The sequence below is a fragment of the Oncorhynchus tshawytscha genome, linkage group LG24 (genome assembly GCF_018296145.1).
Source record: "Oncorhynchus tshawytscha isolate Ot180627B linkage group LG24, Otsh_v2.0, whole genome shotgun sequence".
NCBI classification, from domain to species: Eukaryota; Metazoa; Chordata; class Actinopteri; order Salmoniformes; family Salmonidae; genus Oncorhynchus; species Oncorhynchus tshawytscha.
In genome coordinates this window covers 31,425,852-31,447,488 of record NC_056452.1, presented here as the reverse complement: position 1 = coordinate 31,447,488, position 21,637 = coordinate 31,425,852, and the positions used below count along the sequence as shown (strand labels likewise).

General features: G+C 45.1%; 1 protein-coding gene across 2 annotated transcripts in view; it reads left to right on the top strand.

The window, feature by feature from the left end:
• srd5a2b (steroid-5-alpha-reductase, alpha polypeptide 2b) overlaps positions 1–21,637 on the top strand; it is a 38,360-nt gene that overhangs the window by 78 nt on the left and 16,645 nt on the right. Inside the window, exons 1-2 of one of the 2 annotated variants that reach the window (XM_042305674.1) lie at positions 645–883; positions 5,886–6,217. In XM_042305674.1, the coding sequence (XP_042161608.1) occupies positions 5,928–6,217 (290 nt within the window). In that variant the 5' untranslated portion in view covers positions 645–883; positions 5,886–5,927. Of the gene's footprint in view, positions 1–644; positions 884–5,885; positions 6,218–21,637 lie in introns of those variants that run through there. The other variant, XM_042305673.1, reaches the window with a different exon arrangement.

Below are 21,637 nucleotides of genomic sequence, written 5' to 3'. Positions count from 1 at the left end.
TGAAAAACAGCTTCTATCTCAAGGCCATCAGACTGTAAAATTCTGTTGAATAGCCATCACTAGCACATTAAAGGCAGATGCCCTATATACTGTACATACACTTGGAATGACTGGCCACTTTAATAATGTTTACATATTTTGCATTACTCATCTCACATGTACATACTGTATTCTATTCTACTGTATCTTAGTCTATGTATTACTCATCTCACATGTATATACTGTATTCTATACTATTCTACTGTATCTTAGTCTATGCATTACCCATCTCATATATATATACTGTATTCTATCCTATTCTACTGTATCTTAGTCTATGCCACTCTGACATTGCTCGTCCATATATTTATATACTCTTAATTCCATTACTTTAGATTTGTGTATTGTTAGATATTACTGTACTGTTAGAGCTAGAAAAATAAGCATTTCACTACACCCACAATAACATCTGATAAACACATGTATGTGATAAATAAAATTGGATTTCATTTGATGTAATATAATGAAAGAGAGTGAGGACTGTGGAGGATAGAACACATGTTAGGAAAGTCAGGCTGGACTTGGAATAGAATAGAATAGAATGTAACTTTATTGTTGATCCCTTGAAGACAACTCATTTGAGGTTTGGAACCAAGGGGACCAGACTAGTGCACTCCTCTAATGTAATGTTTTAATCGTAGCAGCTTGACAGTGTGGACTGCAGAGGGCAGGTTAGGTCAGTAAGGCTGGAGGGTTGGTTTCTGGCTTACTTTCCCTGAATGGGATTCTATGAAGGGGATTATGGGGACCAGTCCAGGGCGACCTAGGGGTGGGAAACTAAAGGATTGATTCAAAACACTGGACTTGGACTCCATCAGAACAGGCACAGCTGCCCAGGAATAAAGTGAGTTATAACGGAGAGACAGGGTTGTTGTCGGTTAGAGGATAACACATCTGCTTGCCTGCCTGTCTGTCTGCCTTTTTTGTCTGCCTGCCCCGTTTGCCTCTCTGCCTGCCCGTTTGTCTCTCTGCCTGCCCGTTTGCCTCTCTGCCTGCCCGTTTGTCTCTCTGCCTGACCGTTTGTCTCTCTGCCTGCCCGTTTGTCTCTCTGCCTGACCGTTTGTCTCTCTGCCTGACCGTTTGCCTCTCTGCCTGACCGTTTGTCTCTCTGCCTGCCCGTTTGTCTCTCTGCCTGACCGTTTGTCTCTCTGCCTGACCGTTTGTGTCTCTGCCTGACCGTTTGTCTCTCTGCTTTTCTGTCTGCTGCTACTCACTTGCCTGGAGAATATGAATTAGATGTATTATGTCCCAGCAACACACTGTTATTTTCCACTGTACCATGCTAAGAGATGGTAACATGGTATAACAGTGGTATATGGACTGGAGAGATCGTAACATGGTATAACAGTGGTATATGGACAGGAGAGATGGTAACATGGTATAACAGTGGTATATGGACTGGAGAGATGGTAACATGGTATAACAGTGGTATATGGACTGGAGAGATGGTAACATGGTATAACAGTGGTATATGGATGGGAGAGATGGTAACATGCTATAACAGTGGTATATGGACTGGAGAGATGGTAACATGGTATAACAGTGGTATATGGACTGGAGAGATGGTAACATGCTATAACAGTGGTATATGGACTGGAGAGATGGTAACATGGTATAACAGTGGTATATGGACTGGAGAGATGGTAACATGCTATAACAGTGGTATATGGACTGGAGAGATGGTAACATGGTATAACAGTGGTATATGGATGGGAGAGATGGTAACATGCTATAACAGTGGTATATGGACAGGAGAGATGGTAACATGGTATAACAGTGGTATATGGACTGGAGAGATGGTAACATGGTATAACAGTGGTATATGGACTGGAGAGATGGTAACATGGTATAACAGTGGTATATGGACTGGAGAGATGGTAACATGGTATGACAGTGGTATATGGACTGGAGAGATGGTAACATGGTATGACAGTGGTATACAGTGAATTGTTCAGGTAATCAATAAGGAGAAAATGTTTAATTTAATCAACATCCTCACAGGGCTAGGTATTCTGGATTGTAATGGGTCAATGGGATTGGCTAGCCTTTGAGCTAGTCTGGATAGTAATGGGTCAATGGGATTGGCTAGCCTTTGAGCTAGTCTGGAATGTAATGGGTCAATGGGATTGGCTAGCCTTTGAGCTAGTCTGGATAGTAATGGGTCAATGGGATTGGCTAGCCTTTGAGCTAGTCTGGATAGTAATGGGTCAATGGGATTGGCTAACCTTTGAGCTAGTCTGGATAGTAATGGGTGAGTGCTTTTGGCTAGCCTTTGGGCTAGTCTGGATAGTAATGGGTCAATGGGATTGGCTAGCCTTTGGGCTAGTCTGGATAGTAATGGGTCAATGGTATTGGCTAGACTTTGGGCTAGTCTGGATCATAATGGGTCAATGGTATTGGCTAGACTTTGGGCTAGTCTGGATCATAATGGGTCAATGGGATTGGCTAACCTTTGAGGTAGTCTGGATAGTAATGGGTCAATGGGATTGGCTAGCCTTTGGGCTAGTCTGGAATGTAAGGGGTCAATGGGATTGGCTAGCCTTTGAGCTAGTCTGGATAGTAATGGGTCAATGGTATTGGCTAGCCTTTGAGCTAGTATCTCTTGTCAGACTCATAGAGAGACTGGCCCCATTTAGAGAAGCTAGTATATTTGAAGAGAGACGCTGGTAGAGATAGATAACGGTTCCTGTCATTTTGTCCTGTGAATGCATCCCAAATGGCACCCTATATAGTGCACTCCACTATGTCTATATTTTACCCATATGGGGAATAGCTTGACATTTGGGATGCGAATTCTGTTTGGCAGACTGTTGAAACTCTTACAAATTCCATCCATTCTACTTATCTAGACAGAGAAGGATGTTAATATAGCAGAAGGGGACTTTGTGAAACTCACTCCTCAGCCTAAAATGTCTCCACTTAGGCTGGCGAGTCCAATCCTTTTCAGTAACTGGTTAGAATGGAGGGCGGTCTCCTGTGTTTGTCAGGCAGAGGTCCCGGGATCTAGTCTTACTGTGAGCTGGAGAGGGAGGAAGTGGAATGACTAAGCTAGCACTGTGTCGTCAGCTACATTAGCACTGTGTCGTCAGCTACATTAGCACTGTGTCGTCAGCTACATTAGCACTGTGTCGTCAGCTACATTAGCACTGTGTCGTCAGCTACATTAGCACTGTGTCGTCAGCTACATTAGCACTGTGTCGTCAGCTACATTAGCACTGTGTCGTCAGCTACATTAGCACTGTGTCGTCAGCTACATTAGCACTGTGTCGTCAGCTACATTAGCACTGTGTCGTCAGCTACATTAGCACTGTGTCGTCAGCTACATTAGCACTGTGTCGTCAGCTACATTAGCACTGTGTCGTCAGCTACATTAGCACTGTGTAGTCAGCTACATTAGCACTGTGTCGTCAGCTACATTAGCACTGTGTCGTCAGCTACATTAGCACTGTGTCGTCAGCTACATTAGCAATGTGTCGTCAGCTACATTAGCACTGTGTCGTCAGCTACATTAGCACTGTGTCGTCAGCTACATTAGCACTGTGTCGTCAGCTACATTAGCACTGTGTCGTCAGCTACATTAGCACTGTGTCGTCAGCTACATTAGCACTGTGTCGTCAGCTACATTAGCACTGTGTCGTCAGCTACATTAGCACTGTGTCGTCAGCTACATTAGCACTGTGTCGTCAGCTACATTAGCACTGTGTCGTCAGCTACATTAGCACTGTTTTCACAACACACATAAAGCTTTCTGGGTAGGAAGTGCCACCCGCCATTAACAAGTCCCAGTCAATATGGAACTCTATTGGGGAAGGATCATTTAGTTTTATTAAGGGCTCTTGTACTACAATCACTCTGTGTGAGTCCCCAAATGACACCGTATTCCCAAAAATCAATGTAGAAAGTGCAGACTGCCCCTTTAATAAAGCTACACTTCCACAGTGATTTATATCACTCCAAACTGATCTATACACTACCAACAGTTTGGACACACCTAATCATTCATGGGTTTGTCTTTATTTTGTTACTATGTTCTACATTGTAGAATAATAGTGAAGACATCAAAACTTTGAAATAGCACGTATAGAATCATGTAGTAACCAAAACAGTGTTAAACAAATCAAAATGTATTTTATATTTGAGGTTCTTCAAATAGCCACCTTTTGCCTTGTTGACAGCTTTGCACACTCTTGGCATTCTCTCAACCAGCTTCACCTGGAATGCTTTTCCAACTGTGATTGTGGAGGCGAGGTCATCTGATGCAGCACTCCATCACTCTCCTTCTTGGTCATATAGCCCTTACACAGTCTGGAGGTGCTTTGAGTTATTGTCCTGTTGACAAACAAATGATAGTCCCACTACGCCAAAACCAGATGGGATGGTGTATTGCTGCAGAATGCTGTGGTAGCCATGCTGGTTAAGTGTGCCTTGCGTTCTAAATAAATCACAGACAGTGTCACCAGTAAAGTTCCCCCACACCATAACACCTCCTCCTCCATGCTTTACGGTGGGAAATACACATGAGGAGATCATCCGTTCACCCACACTGCATCTCTCAAATTTGGACTCCAGATCAAAGGACAAATTTACACCTAATGTCCATTGCTCGTGTTTCCTGGCCCAAGCAAGTCTCTTGTTATTGGTATCCTTTAGTAGTGGTTTCTTTGCAGCAATTCGACCACAAAGGCCTGATTCACACAGTCTCCTCTGAACAGATGATGTTGAGATGCGTCTGTTACTTGACCTCTGTGCAGTATTTATTTGGGCTGCAATTTCTGAGGTGCAGTTAACTCTAATGAACTTATCCTCTGCAGCAGAGGTAACTCTGGGTCTTCCTTTCCTGTGGCGGTCCTCATGAGAGCCAGTTTCATCATAGCACTTGATGGTTTTTGCGACTGTCCTTGAAGAAACTTTCAAAGTTCTTAAAATTTTACGGATTGTCTGACCTTCATGTCTTTAAGTAATGATGGACTGTCATTTCTCTTTGCTTATTTGAGCTGTTCTTGCCATAATATGGACTTGGTCTTTTACCAAATAGGGCTATCTACTGTTTACCCCCTTACCTTGTTACAACACAACTGATTGACTCAAACGCATTAAGAAGGAAAAAAATTCCACAAATTTTAGGAATGCACACCTGTTAATTGAAATGCATTCCACGTGACTACCTCATGAAGCTGGTTGAGAGAATGCCAAGAGTGTGCAAAGCTGTCATCAAGGCAAAGGGTGGCTACTTTGAAGAATCTTATGTATAAAATATATTTTGATTTGTTTAACACTTTTTTTGGTTACTACGTGATTCCATATGTGTTATTTCATAGTTGTGATGTCTTCACTGGTATTCTACAATGTAGAAAATAGTAAAAATAAAGAAAAACCCTTGAATGAGTAGGTGTGTCCAATATTTTGACTGATACTGTATGACATCACCCCCCCATGAACACATTCACAGTGTCCTGCATACACCGACTTCATTCTGATTCGTCGCAGTTACAGACAAGAACTCAACATGACATGAGTCAACAGACACATACAGAGGAAGGATCTGGAGATATTGTGGTGTTTCAGTTCAGCAGAAAGAGGACTGGGGTGGTGCTGCTCCTCTGGGAAGGAGTTGGGCAGGCTGGTTAACCCTGAGAGAGGGAGATAGATCTGCCTCACTGCCTGTGACCCTCGTTAACCCTGAGAGAGGGAGATAGTTCTGCCTCACTGCCTGTGACCCTCGTTAACCCTGACACACTGAAGGAGGTGACAAACACACCAACACATCTGTGTTATTTTTCTGCTGTAAAAAGCAAGAGAAAAAAAAGTAACTTTTTTTTTGTGTGGGAACCATTCGTCATTTTTAGGACCTTGTCGGCACTGAGACGAAGGCATAGCTCTGACCCAGAATGCAGTGTTGGGACAACCTGATCAACACCCTGAGCTGTGTGCTATTCCTGATGGGAGTGAGCCACTTGGTGCGTCTGCCCCAGGCCCCCTACGGACGCTACCTGGACTTGGGGCTGTCCTCCTCCTCCTCCATGCCCAGGATGATGCCTGCTAGGCTGGCCTGGTTCCTCCAGGAGCTCCCCTCTCTCCTGGTACCCCTGATAATGATGACTACCACACCCAACCACACGGGGTCCAGCCTGGGGACCAGCCTGCTACTGGGGACCTTTTGTCTGCACTACTTCCAGAGGTACCATACTGCGACCCCTGTATTGTACTAACCCAGCCCTGTACTGTACTAACCCTGTACTGTACTAACCCTGTACTGTACTAACCCTGTACTGTACTGTACTAACCCTGTACTGTACTAACCCTCTACTGTACTAACCCTGTACTAACCCTAACCCTGTACTGTACTGTACTAACCCTAACCCTGTACTGTACTAACCCTAACCCTGTACTGCACTAACTCTAACCCTGTACTGTACTAACTCTAACCCTGTACTGTACTAACCCTGTACTGTACTAACCCTAACCCTGTACTGTACTGTACTAACCCTGTACTGTACTAACCCTGTACTGTACTGTACTAACCCTGTACTGTACTGTACTAACCCTAACCCTGTACTGTACTAACCCTAATGCCTAACCCTAACCCCGTACTGTACCAACCCTGTACTGTACTAACCCTGTACTGTACTAACCCTGTACTGTACTGTACTAACCCTAACCCTGTACTGTACTAACCCTAAACCTAACCCTAATGCCTAACCCTTAACCCCTAACCCTAATGCCTAACCTCTAACCTCTAACCCCTACCCCCTAATGCCTAACCCCTAACCTCTACCCCCTAATGCCTAACCCCTACCCCCTAACCCTAATGCTTAACCCCTAACACTAATGCCTAACCCCTAACCCTTGTGGGCGATTTAAACTGGGATTGGTTATCTCCAAACTCAGAGGACATAAGAGGACTGTGCAATATATTACATTTTATTCAAATTATAAATGCAAGTCACGAGACTCAATCCAAAAGACATCTCTAAGTCAACACCTAGAGATGTGTGTGTAGGTAAGGAAAGAAATAAAACAACAGTAGAAAGACATTTGAAAAAAGAGTAGCAAGGCTACATACAGACACCTGTTAGTAGCAAGGCTCCATACAGACACCTGTTAGTAGCAAGGCTCTATACAGACACCTGTTAGTAGCAAGGCTCTATACAGACACCTGTTAGTAGCAAGGCTCCATACAGACACCTGTTAGTAGCAAGGCTCTATACAGACACCTGTTAGTAGCAAGGCTCCATACAGACACCTGTTAGTAGCAAGGCTACATACAGACACCTGTTAGTAGCAAGGCTACATACAGACACCTGTTAGTAGCAAGGCTCCATACAGACACCTGTTAGTAGCAAGGCTCTATACAGACACCTGTTAGTAGCAAGGCTACATACAGACACCTGTTAGTAGCAAGGCTCCATACAGACACCTGTTAGTAGCAAGGCTCCATACAGACACCTGTTAGTAGCAAGGCTCTATACAGACACCTGTTAGTAGCAAGGCTCCATACAGACACCTGTTAGTAGCAAGGCTCCATACAGACACCTGTTAGTAGCAAGGCTCTATACAGACACCTGTTAGTAGCAAGGCTCTATACAGACACCTGTTAGTAGCAAGGCTCCATACAGACACCTGTTAGTAGCAAGGCTCTATACAGACACCTGTTAGTAGCAAGGCTCTATACAGACACCTGTTAGTAGCAAGGCTCTATACAGACACCTGTTAGTAGCAAGGCTCCATACAGACACCTGTTAGTAGCAAGGCCATATACAGACACCTGTTAGTAGAGGCTCTATACAGACACCTGTTAGTAGAGGCCCTATACAGACACCTGTTAGTAGCAAGGCTCTATACAGACACCTGTTAGTAGAGGCCCTATACAGACACCTGTTAGTAGCAAGGCTCTATACAGACACCTGTTAGTAGCAAGGCTCCATACAGACACCTGTTAGTAGCAAGGCTCTATACAGACACCTGTTAGTAGCAAGGCTCCATACAGACACCTGTTAGTAGCAAGGCCCTATACAGACACCTGTTAGTAGAGGCTCTATACAGACACCTGTTAGTAGAGGCCCTATACAGACACCTGTTAGTAGCAAGGCTCTATACAGACACCTGTTAGTAGAGGCCCTATACAGACACCTGTTAGTAGCAAGGCTCTATACAGACACCTGTTAGTAGCAAGGCTCCATACAGACACCTGTTAGTAGCAAGGCTCTATACAGACACCTGTTAGTAGCAAGGCTCCATACAGACACCTGTTAGTAATAAGGCTCCATACAGACACCGGTTAGTTAGACTGATTGAGGTAGTATGTACATGTAGATATGATTAAAGTGACTATGCATATATGATGAACAGAGAGTAGCAGTAGCGTAAAAGAGGGGTTGGTGGGTGGTGGGACACAATGCAGATAGCCAGGTTAGTCAATGGGCAGGAGCACTGGTTGGTTGGGCAAATTGAGGTAGTATGTACATGAATGTATAGTTAGTGACTATGCATATATGATAAACAGAGAGTAGCAGCAGCGTAAAAGAGAGGTTGGGGGGGGCATACAATGCAAATAGTCCGGGTAGCCATTTGATTACCTGTTCAGGAGTCTTATGGCTTGGGGGCAAAAACTGTTGAGAAGCCTTTTTGTCCTAGACTTGGCACTCCGGTACCGCTTGCCATGCGGTAGTACAGAGAACAGTCTATGTCTGGGGTGGCTGGGGTCTTTGACCATTTTTAGGGCCTTCCTCTGACACCGCCTGGTGTAGAGGTCCTGGATGGCAGGCAGCTTTGCCCCAGTGATGTACTGGGCTGTACGCACACTACCCTCTGAAGTGCCTTGCGGTCGGAGGCCGAGCAATTGCCGTACCAGGCAGTGATGCAACCGGTCAGGATGCTCTCGATGTTGCAGCTGTAGAACCTTTGAGGATCTCAGGACCCATGCCAAATCTTTTTAGTTTCCTGAGGGGGAATAGGCTTTGTTGTGCCCTCTTCACGACTGTCTTGGTGTGTTTGGACCAATCTAGTTTGTTGTTGATGTGGACACTAAGGAATTTGAAGCTCTCAACCTGCTCCACTACAGCCCCGTTGATGAGAATGGGGATGTGCTCGGTGCTCCTTTTCCTGTAGTCCACAATCATCTCCTTAGTCTTGGTTACATTGAGGGATAGGTTGTTATTCTGGCACCACCTGGCCAGGTCTCTGACCTCCTCCCTATAGGCTGTCTCGTCATTGTCGGTGATCAGGCCTACCACTGTTGTGTCGTCAGCAAACTTAATAATGGTGTTGGAGTCGTGCCTGGCCATGCAGTCGTGGGTGAACAGGGAGTACAGGAGGGGACTGAGCACGCACCCCTGAGGGGCTCCAGTGTTGAGGATCAGTGTGGCAGATTTGTTGCTACCTACCCTCACCACCTGGGGGTGGCCTGTCAGGAAGTCCAGGATCCAGTTGCAGAGGGAGATGTTTAGTCCCAGGTTCCTTAGCTTGGTGATGAGCTTTGAGGGCACTATGGTGTTGAACGCTGAGTTGTAGTCAATGAACAGCATTCTCACGTAGGTGTTCCTTTTGTCCAGGTGGGAAAGGGCGGTGTGGAGTGCAATAGAGACTACATCAACTGTGGATCTGTTTGGGCGGTATGCAAATTGGAGTGGGTCTAGGGTTTCTGGGATAATGGTGTTGATGTGAGCCATTACCAGCCTTTCAAAGCACTTCATGGCTACAGACGTGAGTGCTACGGGTCTGTAGTCATTTAGGCAGGTTGCCTTTGTGTTCATGGGAACAGGGACTATGGTGGTCTGCTTGAAACATGTCCCTGATTGAGTCTGTAATACCATCATGTTGAAAATGTCAGTGAAGACACCTGCCAGTTGGTCAGCACATGCCCGGAGTACACGTCCTGGTAATCCGTCTGGCCCAGCGGCCTTGAGAATGTTGACCTGTTTAAAGGTCTTACTCACGTCGGCTACGGAGAGCGTGATCACACAGTCGTCCGGAACAGCTGATACTCTCATGCATGCCTCAGTGTTGCTTGCCTCAAAGCGAGCATAGAAGTGATTTAACTCGTCTGGTAGGCTCGTGTCACTGGTCAGCTCTCTGCTGTGCTTCCCTTAGTAGTCTGTAATAGTTTGCAAGCCCTGCCACATCCGACGAGCGTCGGAGCCGCTGTAGTATGATTCAATCTTAGCCCTGTATTGACACTTTGCCTGTTTTATGGTTCGTCTGAGGGCATAGCGGGATTTCTTGTAAGCTTCCGGGTTAGAGTCCCGCTCCTTGAAAGCGGCAGCTCTACCCTTTAGCTCAGTGCGGATGTTGCCTGTAATCCATGGCTTCTGGTTGGGGTATGTACGTACAGTCACTGTACGGATGACGTCCTCAATGCACTTATTGATAAAGCCAGTGACTGATGTGGTGTGTTCCTCAATGTCATCGGAAGAATCCCGGAACATGTTCCAGTCTGTGATAGCAAAACAGTCCTGTAGTTTAGCATATGCTTCATCTGACAATTTTTTTATAGACCGAGTCACAATGTTGATTTTAGACTGGTCTCTAATCTATTCATCATGTTGATGATAGACTGGTCTCTAATCTATTCATCATGTTGAGATGATAGACTGGTCTCTAATCTATTCATCATGTTGAGATGATAGACTGGTCTCTAATCTATTCATCATGTTGAGATGATAGACTGGTCTCTAATCTATTCATCATGTTGAGATGATAGACTGGTCTCTAATCTATTCATCATGTTGAGATGATAGACTGGTCTCTAATCTATTCATCATGTTGATGATAGACTGGTCTCTAATCTATTCATCATGTTGATGATAGACTGGTCTCTAATCTATTCATCATGTTGAGATGATAGACTGGTCTCTAATCTATTCATCATGTTGAGATGATAGACTGGTCTCTAATCTATTCATCATGTTGAGATGATAGACTGGTCTCTAATCTATTCATCATGTTGAGATGATAGACTGGTCTCTAATCTATTCATCATGTTGAGATGATAGACTGGTCTCTAATCTATTCATGACAAATCAAGATGGCGGCAGGGCAGTTTCGCTGAGCATGTTGTGTCACACTGTTTGTTTGTTTAAATGTTCCAAGTTTTTATTACTTAGCAAAACCGTTATAGGCTGCAAAAGTTGTCATTAAATATCAGGTCAAATCTAAAATCCTACAGGATCAAAGCGTTAAATTCGCTAGTAAACCAAGCAGTGACATCTGCTGGTTTCTACACGAGGAGCCTGTGTGGTGCCCTGCATGAAAGCCGAGAGATGATACATTTGCGCTGTGTCTAACGGTCTAGACACGTTGGGCCGACTAGCTTTGGATACTCCTCAACGGTCAGGTTTTTCAAACTGTTTCGCCATTCCACCGGAGACTTCTGACTCCTCTCCTGCCTTCTTGTGCTGTGTGGTGGAAGCCGGATGTCGGTATCTGCTCTGTGACATAACGTCTAGCCCAGGATACCCCTGCTGTGTGGACTCGCTACCTGTTGATTGGCCGGTCTACTGGCCCTGCTGCAGCCTACTGCGAGGCGACTGGGTGCGTTGACCAGAACCACACACTGGGCGACATCCCTGTCAGTACATTCCTGCAGCGGCTGTTGAACGCGCTGAACGTTGTCACTACAATGCTTGGCCACACACTTGGTTTCTAACTCTACTAGACCTGTAGGCTACATGGGCACTCTACAACACTCAGACAAAAGTTGACATTGTGTTTAGTGAGTCCGCCAGATCAGAGGCGCAAGGGATGGCCATGTGTTGTCTTGATAAGTGTGTGACTTCAACATTTATATGGAGTTTAACGTTTCAAAAGACTGACTCGGTACATTTAAATTTTTATTTTTATTTTAGTGAATTGTTGAATTCAGTGGTTAAAATTGGTATTTTTGTACAAATGGTTTGAATTGCTGTCTACATGGGTTATGGCTCATTGCGTAGTCTAAACAATAAAAAAACAATCTCATCTCCGACCTCAGAGATACCGCTAAACCCTACTTGGACTGACCGTATAGCAATTATCATCTTTCAGAGGGATCTGATTGTGTAACCATTTGACTCCTACTGTGACAGGCTCATAAAACCTTCTCATATTCAGGGTTTGGTCCGGCTAAAAACGGTTTGTTGTATCAGATGACTGTAGTTTTGGATTATTTTAAATAATCTAAGTGCATAAAGATTTTTTAGGAAGAAACAAATCGAGGTCTTTTATTATTCTGCTGCTTTTGATGTCAGAAAACGTTCACCCAAACCCAGGCCCATTGGCTATGGATCAGGAAACATTCACCCAAACCCAGGCCCATTGGCTATGGATCAGGAAACATTCACCCAAACCCAGGCCCATTGGCTATGGATCAGGAAACATTCACCCAAACCCAGGCCCATTGGCTATGGATCAGGGCTAAACATTCACCCAAACCCAGGCCCATTGGCTATGGATCAGGAAACATTCACCCAAACCCAGGCCCATTGGCTATGGATCAGGAAACATTCACCCAAACCCAGGCCCATTGGCTATGGATCAGGAAACATTCACCCAAACCCAGGCCCATTGGCTATGGATCAGGAAACATTCACCCAAACCCAGGCCCATTGGCTATGGATCAGGAAACATTCCCCCAAACCCAGTCCCATTGGCTATGGATGAACTTCCCACTCCAAATGATTTCAAAACTAAATCAGGGTTTGGACTGATATTAATATGAGGAGTCTGATGCCAAAATTGTACTTGATAAAAGTCTGGGTTCACACTGCTACCCCTACCCCCTAACCCCTAACCCCTAACCCCTACCCCCTAACTTTAAATTAAGACATCTGCTGACCCAGATGTCTTACTGTCTGAGACCTGGCTTAAGAAATCTGTTCTAAATCAGTCTATAGACTTGGATGGTTATAATGTTTATCGATGTGACCGACAAAGTAATGGGGGGAAGTACAACCATCTATATTAAAGACAGATGTGGTTACTGAGGTCTTTATCGAAACCAAAACAGTTTGATTTTTTAGCATTGAAGCTGCAATTATCGAAAGCTGTGAACTCCGATTTCCATCTGCAAAAGTAGAATCCCTGGATTCTCTGGCTGAACTGATGCGTTGTTGGGGGGGAAATGAAATGGTCCTTATGGGCGATTTCAACTGGGATTGGTTATCTCCAAACTCCGAGGACATAAGAGGACTGTGCCATATATTACATTTTATTCAAATTATAAATGCAAGTCACGAGACTCAATCCAAAAGACATCTCTAAGTCAACACTTATCGGTGTTATTCTAACAATCAAACAATCAAACCAATCCGCATACAAAGCCGGCCGTTGGTATTTTCCCCAATGAGCATTGTGCAGTTGCTTGTATTAGAGACGTCAACATTCACAAAGGGCCCTCTCGGTTCATAGTCAAATGACATTTTTAGGCAGTTCTGTGAGCAGGCATTCCTGCATGAACTTTATGCATCTAACTGGGAGAGGATTGCACTAATTCCATATATTGAAGACACTCCCATTTTCATTTTATGTTTTCCACTATCTGTGATAAACACGCCCCTCTCAAAAAGTACCGGGTAAGGAGGAAGAGACACTTCCTGGTTGACAGAGAAAATGATCTGATTGGCTCCAGAAATAGTAACTCCCAGACTGAACAGGAGTTATTCAGGGCCCTGAGAAATAAGCACATTTTGTTAATATGGAAATGTAAATCTAGCTTCTATTACGAATCAGCCAAGGCAAACCTCAATAACTCCACGAAATTATGGGAAAACCATTTAAATCCATGAATGTTAATAACACAAAGTCCCCTGGTCTTCTGCTGAAATTGCCCTCAAATTCAATGGATGTGACTGACAAGAATAAACTGCTTGACATTGTTAATGAGGATTTTGCTAAAGCTGGGCATTTGTTTGACAATCATGTTGATCCAGTTGAAACAACGGAATCACTACTAAAGAGACTGTAGTGGAGCAGGTTGAGAGCTTCAAGTTCCTTAGTGTCCACATCACCAACAAACTAGAATGGTCCAAGCACATCAAGACAGTCATGAAGAGGGCACGAAACCTATTCCCCCTCAGGAGACTGAAAAGATTTGGCATGGGTCCTGAGATCCTCAAAAGGTTTTACAGCTGCACCATCGAGAGCATCCTGACTTGTTGCATCACTGCCTGGTATGGCAACTGCTGGCCTCCGACTGCAAGGCACTACAGAGGGTAGTGCGTATGGCCCAGTACATCACCGGGGCCAAGCTTCCTGCCATCCAGGACCTCTATACCAGACGGTGTCAGAGGAAGACCCTAAAAATGTCAAAGACCCCAGCCACCCCAGGCATAGACTGGTCTCTCTGCTAACGCACGGCAAGCGGTACCTGAGCGCCAAGTCCAGGTCCAAGAGGCTTCTAAACAGCTTCTACCCCCAAGCCATAAAGCTCCTGAACAGCTAACCAAATGGCTACCCAGACTATTACCCCCCCCTTCAGAACGCTGCTGCTACTCTCTGTTATTATCTGTGCATAGTCACTTTAATAACTCTACCTACATGTATATATTACCTCAATTACCTTGACACCGGTGCCCCCGCACATTGACTCTGTACCGGTACCCCCTGTATATAGCCTCCACATTGACTCTGTACCGTAATACCCTGTATATAGCCCCCACATTGACTCTGTACCGTAACACCCTGTATATAGCCTCCACATTGACTCTGTACCGTAACACCCTGTATATAGCCTCCACATTGACTCTGTACCGTAACACCCTGTATATAGCCTCCACATTGACTCTGTACCGTAGCACCCTGTATAAAGCCACCACATTGACTCTGTACTGGTACCCCCTGTATATAGCCTCCACATTGACTCTGTACTGGTACCCCCTGTATATAGCCTCCACATTGACTCTGTACTGGTACCCCCTGTATATAGTCTCCACATTGACTCTGTACCGATACCCCCTGTATATAGTCTCCACATTGACTCTGTACCGGTACCCCCTGTATATAGCCTCCACATTGACTCTGTACTGGTACCCCCTGTATATAGCCTCCACATTGACTCTGTACCTGTACCCCCTGTATATATCCTCCACATTGACTCTGTTCCGGTACCCCCTGTATATAGTCTCCACATTGACTCTGTACCGATACCCCCTGTATATAGCTCCACATTGACTCTGTACCTGTACCCCCTGTATATAGCCTCCACATTGACTCTGTACCTGTACCCCCTGTATATAGCCTCCACATTGACTCTGTACCGGTACCACCTGTATGTAGCCTCCACATTGACTCTGTACCGATACCCCCTGTATATCGTCTCCACATTGACTCTGTACCGTAACACCCTGTATATAGCCTCCACATTGACTCTGTACCGGTACCCCCTGTATATAGCCTCCACATTGACTCTCCCTCTGTACTGGATTCTCTACTCCTCCCTCTGTACTGGGTTCTCTACTCCTCCCTCTGTACTGGGTTCTTTACTCCTCCCTCTGTACTGGGTTCTCTACTACTCTCACCACTCCTTCCTCTGTACTGGGTTCTCTACTACTCTCACCACTCCTTCCTCTGTACTGGGTTCTCTACTCCTCCCTCTGTACTGGGTTCTCTACTACTCTCACCACTCCTTCCTCTGTACTGGGTTCTCTACTCCTCCCTCTGTACTGGGTTCTCTACTACTCTCACCACTCCTCCCTCTGTACTGGGTTCTCTACTCCTCCCTCTGTACTGGGTTCTCTACTCCTCCCTCTGTACTGGGTTCTCTACTACTCTCACCACTCCTCCCTCTGTACTGGGTTCTCTACTACTCTCACCACTCCTTCCTCTGTACTGGGTTCTCTACTCCTCCCTCTGTACTGGGTTCTTTACTCCTCCCTCTGTACTGGGTTCTCTACTACTCTCACCACTCCTTCCTCTGTACTGGGTTCTCTACTCCTCCCTCTGTACTGGGTTCTCTACTCCTCCCTCTGTACTGGGTTCTCTACTACTCTCACCACTCCTTCCCCCTTAATTTAACCAACAATGCAGATAAAAAAAATAGAGTTATTGAAATATTTACCAAATAAACTAAAGTAAAAAATAAATAAAAAAGTGACAAGAAATGTGCATAACAATAATGAGGCTATATACAGGGGGTATAGGTTAGTCGAGGTCATTTGTGAAGTGACTGTGCATAGATGATACAGCGAGTAGCAGCAGGGAGTGGGGGGCAGTCAATGTGCGGGGGTAGAGGTTAGTCGAGGTCATTTGTGAAGTGACTGTGCATAGATGATAAACAGCGAGTAGCAGCAGGGAGTGGGGGGTCAATGTAAATAGTCCGGGTGGTCCATTGATGAACTGTTCAGAAGTCTTATGGCTTGGGGGTAGAAGGTTGTTAAGGAGCCTCTAGCATAGCAACCAGAACAAGCTTAATCATGCTGCCCATTCAAATATTTGGTGGGATGTAATTTTAAACTTGAATGTTGTTGTGTATGACTGGATAAATTCCTGCAAGTAATGGATTAAAAGAAAGTGTTAGGGTTGCTAAATCAATAGCATGTACTGTGGAGTTTTAAATTACGGCACCACCGAGTAGCCTGTTTCCAGATCGGTTAGACAGCACAACTAGACCTGGTACCAGGCTAAGTTTCATTCATGGTCAACACAACCTGAATGTTGGTTCTGTTGTTGCATCTGATTGGATTAAATACACATAGTCATTTGAGGATTAAAAGGACAGTTTGGTCCCGTTAAAGCAACAACATGTACCACTACAGACAGAGACTGAAGAGATGTCAACAACATGCACCACTACAGACAGACTGAAGAGACTATAACAACATGCACCACTACAGACAGAGACTGAAGAGACGTCAACAACATGCACCACTACAGACAGACTGAAGAGACTATAACAACATGCACCACTACAGACAGACTGAAGAGACTATAACAACATGCACCACTACAGACAGACTGGAGACTTCAACAACATGCACCACTACAGACAGACTGAAGAGACTATAACAACATGCACCACTACAGACAGACTGGAGACTTCAACAACATGCACCACTACAGACAGAGACTGAAGAGACGTCAACAACATGCACCACTACAGACAGACTGGAGACTTCAACAACATGCACCACTACAGACAGACTGAAGAGATGTCAACAACATGCACCGCTACAGACAGACTGAAGAGATGTCAACAACATGCACCACTACAGACAGACTGAAGAGATGTCAACAACATGCACCACTACAGACAGACTGAAGAGATGTCAACAACATGCACCACTACAGACAGACTGAAGAGACTATAACAACATGCACCACTACAGACAGACTGAAGAGACGTCAACAACATGCACCACTACAGACAGACTGAAGAGACGTCAACAACATGCACCACTACAGACAGACTGAAGAGACGTCAACAACATGCACCACTACAGACAGAGACTGAATGGTTATGGACCCACAGAAATACTACAGCTTGGTCTCAGATCTGTTTGTGCTGTCTTGCCAACTACTATGTTCGTCTTGCCAACTACTATGGTCGTCGTCTTGCCAACTACTATGGTCGTCGTCTTGCCAACTACTATGGTCGTCGTCTTGCCAACTACTATGGTCGTCGCCTTGCCAACTACTATGGTCATTGTGCTGTCTATAGAAAAGTTTGGTCATCCTTAAAAACATAGGTGCTGGGCTAATACAGAATACATGGTATAGAACAAGAAGGCTGTTTATGCTCCCAGTTCACCACTAACAGGAAGGCCTGTTTATGCTCCCAGTTCACCACTAACAGGAAGGCCTGTTTATGCTCCCAGTTCACCACTAACAGGAAGGCCTGTTTATGCTCCCAATTCACCACTAACAGGAAGGCCTGTTTATGCTCCCAGTTCACCACTAACAGGAAGGCTGTTTATGCTCCCAGTTCACCACTAACAGGAAGGCCTGTTTATGCTCCCAGTTCACCACTAACAGGAAGGCTGTTTATGCTCCCAATTCACCACTAACAGGAAGGCCTGTTTATGCTCCCAATTCACCACTAACAGGAAGGCCTGTTTATGCTCCCAATTCACCACTAACAGGAAGGCTGTTTATGCTCCCAATTCACCACTAACAGGAAGGCCTGTTTATGCTCCCAATTCACCACTAACAGGAAGGCCTGTTTATGCTCCCAATTCACCACTAACAGGAAGGCCTGTTTATGCTCCCAGTTCACCACTAACAGGAAGGCCTGTTTGTGCTGCCAGTTCACCACTAACAGGAAGGCCTGTTTATGCTCCCAATTCACCACTAACAGGAAGGCCTGTTTATGCTCCCAGTTCACCACGAACAGGAAGGCCTGTTTATGCTACCAGTTCACCACTAACAGTAAGACCTGTTTATGCTCCCAGTTCACCACTAACAGGAAGGCCTGTTTATGCTCCCAATTCACCACTAACAGGAAGGCCTGTTTATGCTCCCAATTCACCACTAACAGGAAGGCCTGTTTATGCTCCCAATTCACCACTAACAGGAAGGCCTGTTTATGCTCCCAATTCACCACTAACAGGAAGGCCTGTTTATGCTCCCAGTTCACCACTAACAGGAAGGCCTGTTTATGCTCCCAATTCACCACTAACAGGAAGGCCTGTTTATGCTCCCAATTCACCACTAACAGGAAGGCCTGTTTATGCTCCCAATTCACCACTAACAGGAAGGCCTGTTTATGCTCCCAATTCACCACTAACAGGAAGGCCTGTTTATGCTCCCAGTTCACCACGAACAGGAAGGCCTGTTTATGCTCCCAGTTCACCACTAACAGTAAGACCTGTTTATGCTCCCAGTTCACCACTAACAGGAAGGCCTGTTTATGCTCCCAGTTCACCACGAACAGGAAGGCCTGTTTATGCTCCCAGTTCACCACTAACAGTAAGACCTGTTTATGCTCCCAGTTCACCACTAACAGGAAGGCCTGTTTATGCTCCCAATTCACCACTAACAGGAAGGCATGTTTATGCTCCCAATTCACCACTAACAGGAAGGCCTGTTTATGCTCCCAATTCACCACTAACAGGAAGGCCTGTTTATGCTCCCAATTCACCACTAACAGGAAGGCATGTTTATGCTCCCAATTCACCACTAACAGGAAGGCCTGTTTATGCTCCCAATTCACCACTAACAGGAAGGCCTGTTTATGCTCCCAATTCACCACTAACAGGAAGGCCTGTTTATGCTCCCAATTCACCACTAACAGGAAGGCCTGTTTATGCTCCCAATTCACCACTAACAGGAAGGCATGTTTATGCTCCCAATTCACCACTAACAGGAAGGCCTTTTTATGCTCCCAATTCACCACTAACAGGAAGGCCTGTTTATGCTCCCAATTCACCACTAACAGGAAGGCCTGTCCCAGTTCAACACTTTATTGACAACCACTTCCATCCGAAACGGATCTTTGCTTCGTCAGGTCAATCACACTGTGTGTTCACATCCCCAAATATACTCATTTCACCTCACATGACCATTACGGACATGACTCATGTGGGTGCAGAAAACATATGTATATCTCTAATAATGAAATAAACAATGAGATGGGGGCATGTAATGGTTCCAGAACATAATGTATATCTACAAAATGACCAAGTGGGTAACCTGGAAGGCAAGGCAAAGTAAAGTAACATATTCAGGAAGGAAATGGTCTGAAATCAAACTCTTGGTTCAGACCTCTAGGAGACGTGGTTCACAAACGGTCTGAAATCAAACTCTTGGTTCAAACCTCTAGGAGACGTGGTTCACAAACGGTCTGAAATCAAACTCTTGGTTCAGACCTCTAGGAGACGTGGTTCACATATGGTCTGATATCAAACTCTTGGTTCAGACCTCTAGGAGACGTGGTTCACAAATGGTCTGATATCAAACTCTTGGTTCAGACCTCTAGGAGACGTGGTTCACAAACGGGGAATCCAATACAATTCTCTTCTCAATAATAGATTAGCAGTATATTCTCCCCTCTCCTAGGAGTCTTAACATGTTGGATACCAATGTGTCTCAGAGAGCTGATGCTGTGACAAGCCTCCATGAAATCTCAGCCACAGGGTCCTGATCCTGGGTCCTCACCACCTGGATTCGATCTTATGTAGCAAAATGTGAATCTCTGTTATTTACATCGGATAAAAGTAGAGACTTAATATTGTTACTCCAGTGTTCTGCGCAATCCTTGTTTTCAGAGGGCGTTTTGTTTTTCCTACACAGCATAGACCACAAATACATTTGATCAGGTAAACTCAGCAACAACAAAAAAAGGAACGTCCTCTCACTGTCAACTGCGTTTATTTTCAGCAAACTTAACATGTGTAAATATTTGTATGAACACAACAAGATTCAACAACTGAGACATAAACTAAACTGAACTGAACTGAACAAGTTCTACAGACATGTGACTAACAGAAATGGAATAATGAGTCCCTGAACAAAGGGGTTGGTCAAAATCAAAAGTAACAGTCAGTATCTGGTGTGGCCACCAGCTGCATTAAGTACTGCAGTGCATCTCCTCCTCATGGACTGCACCAGATTTGCCAGTTCTTGCTGTGAGATGTTACCCCACTCTTCCACCAAGGCACCTGCATGTTCCCTGACATTTCTGGGGGGAATGGCCCTAGCCCTCACCCTCCGATCCAACAGGTCCCAGACGTGCTCAATGGGATTGAGATCCGGGCTCTTGTGTGATGTTCCGATGTACCGATCCTGTGCAGGTGCTGTTACACGTGGTCTGCCACTGCGAGGACGATCTGCTGCACGTCCTGGCTCCCTGTAGCACTGTCTTAGATATCTCACAGCATGGAACATTGCAATTTAATGCCCCAGCCAACATCTGCAGTCCTCATGCCTCCTTGCAGCATGCCTAAGGCACATTCATGCAGATGAGCAGGGACCCTGGGCATCTTTCTTTTGGTGATTTTCAGAGTCAGTAGAAAGTCCTCTTTAGTGTCCTAAGTTTTCATAACTGTGACCTTAATTGCCTTCAGTCTGTAAGCTGTTAGTGTCTTAACGACCGTTCCACAGGTGCATGTTCATTAATTGTTTATGGTTCATTGAACAAGCATGGGAAACAGTGTTTAAACCCTTTACAATGAAGATCTTTGAAGTTAATTGGATTTTTACTAATTATCTTTGAAAGACGGGGTCCTGAAAAAGGCACGTTTCTTTTTTTGCTGAGTTTAAATAAAAAAATTTGTGGAACATGTAATGATGCCCTTGATCTTAATGGCCTTGCCCGTAATCGGGTGATTCAACATTGTGCATTTGTTGGTGAAGTTACACTGGGTACATCTATAGTTACCGTCCGGCACGTTGTCTAGGAAGGTGCTACGTGGCACTGTTGGAAGATCAGACCTCCCCACCATGTGACTGATGTTGGGGGCGTGTCTGAGGACAACCCTCTGGGGTTCTTTAAACGTCTTCTCCAGTTGTGAATCAGTGATCAAGATGTACCAGTGTTTTTAATGATGTGGTCAAACTGTTTACCAAGTGGGGAGTACTGATGGAAGCATTGAACGTGTCGGTCAGGAGGGCGGGGAGGTTTGGGGAGTACTGAAGGAAGCATTGAACGTGTCTGTCAAGGAGGGCGGGGAGGTTTGGGTGAGGCTGTCAT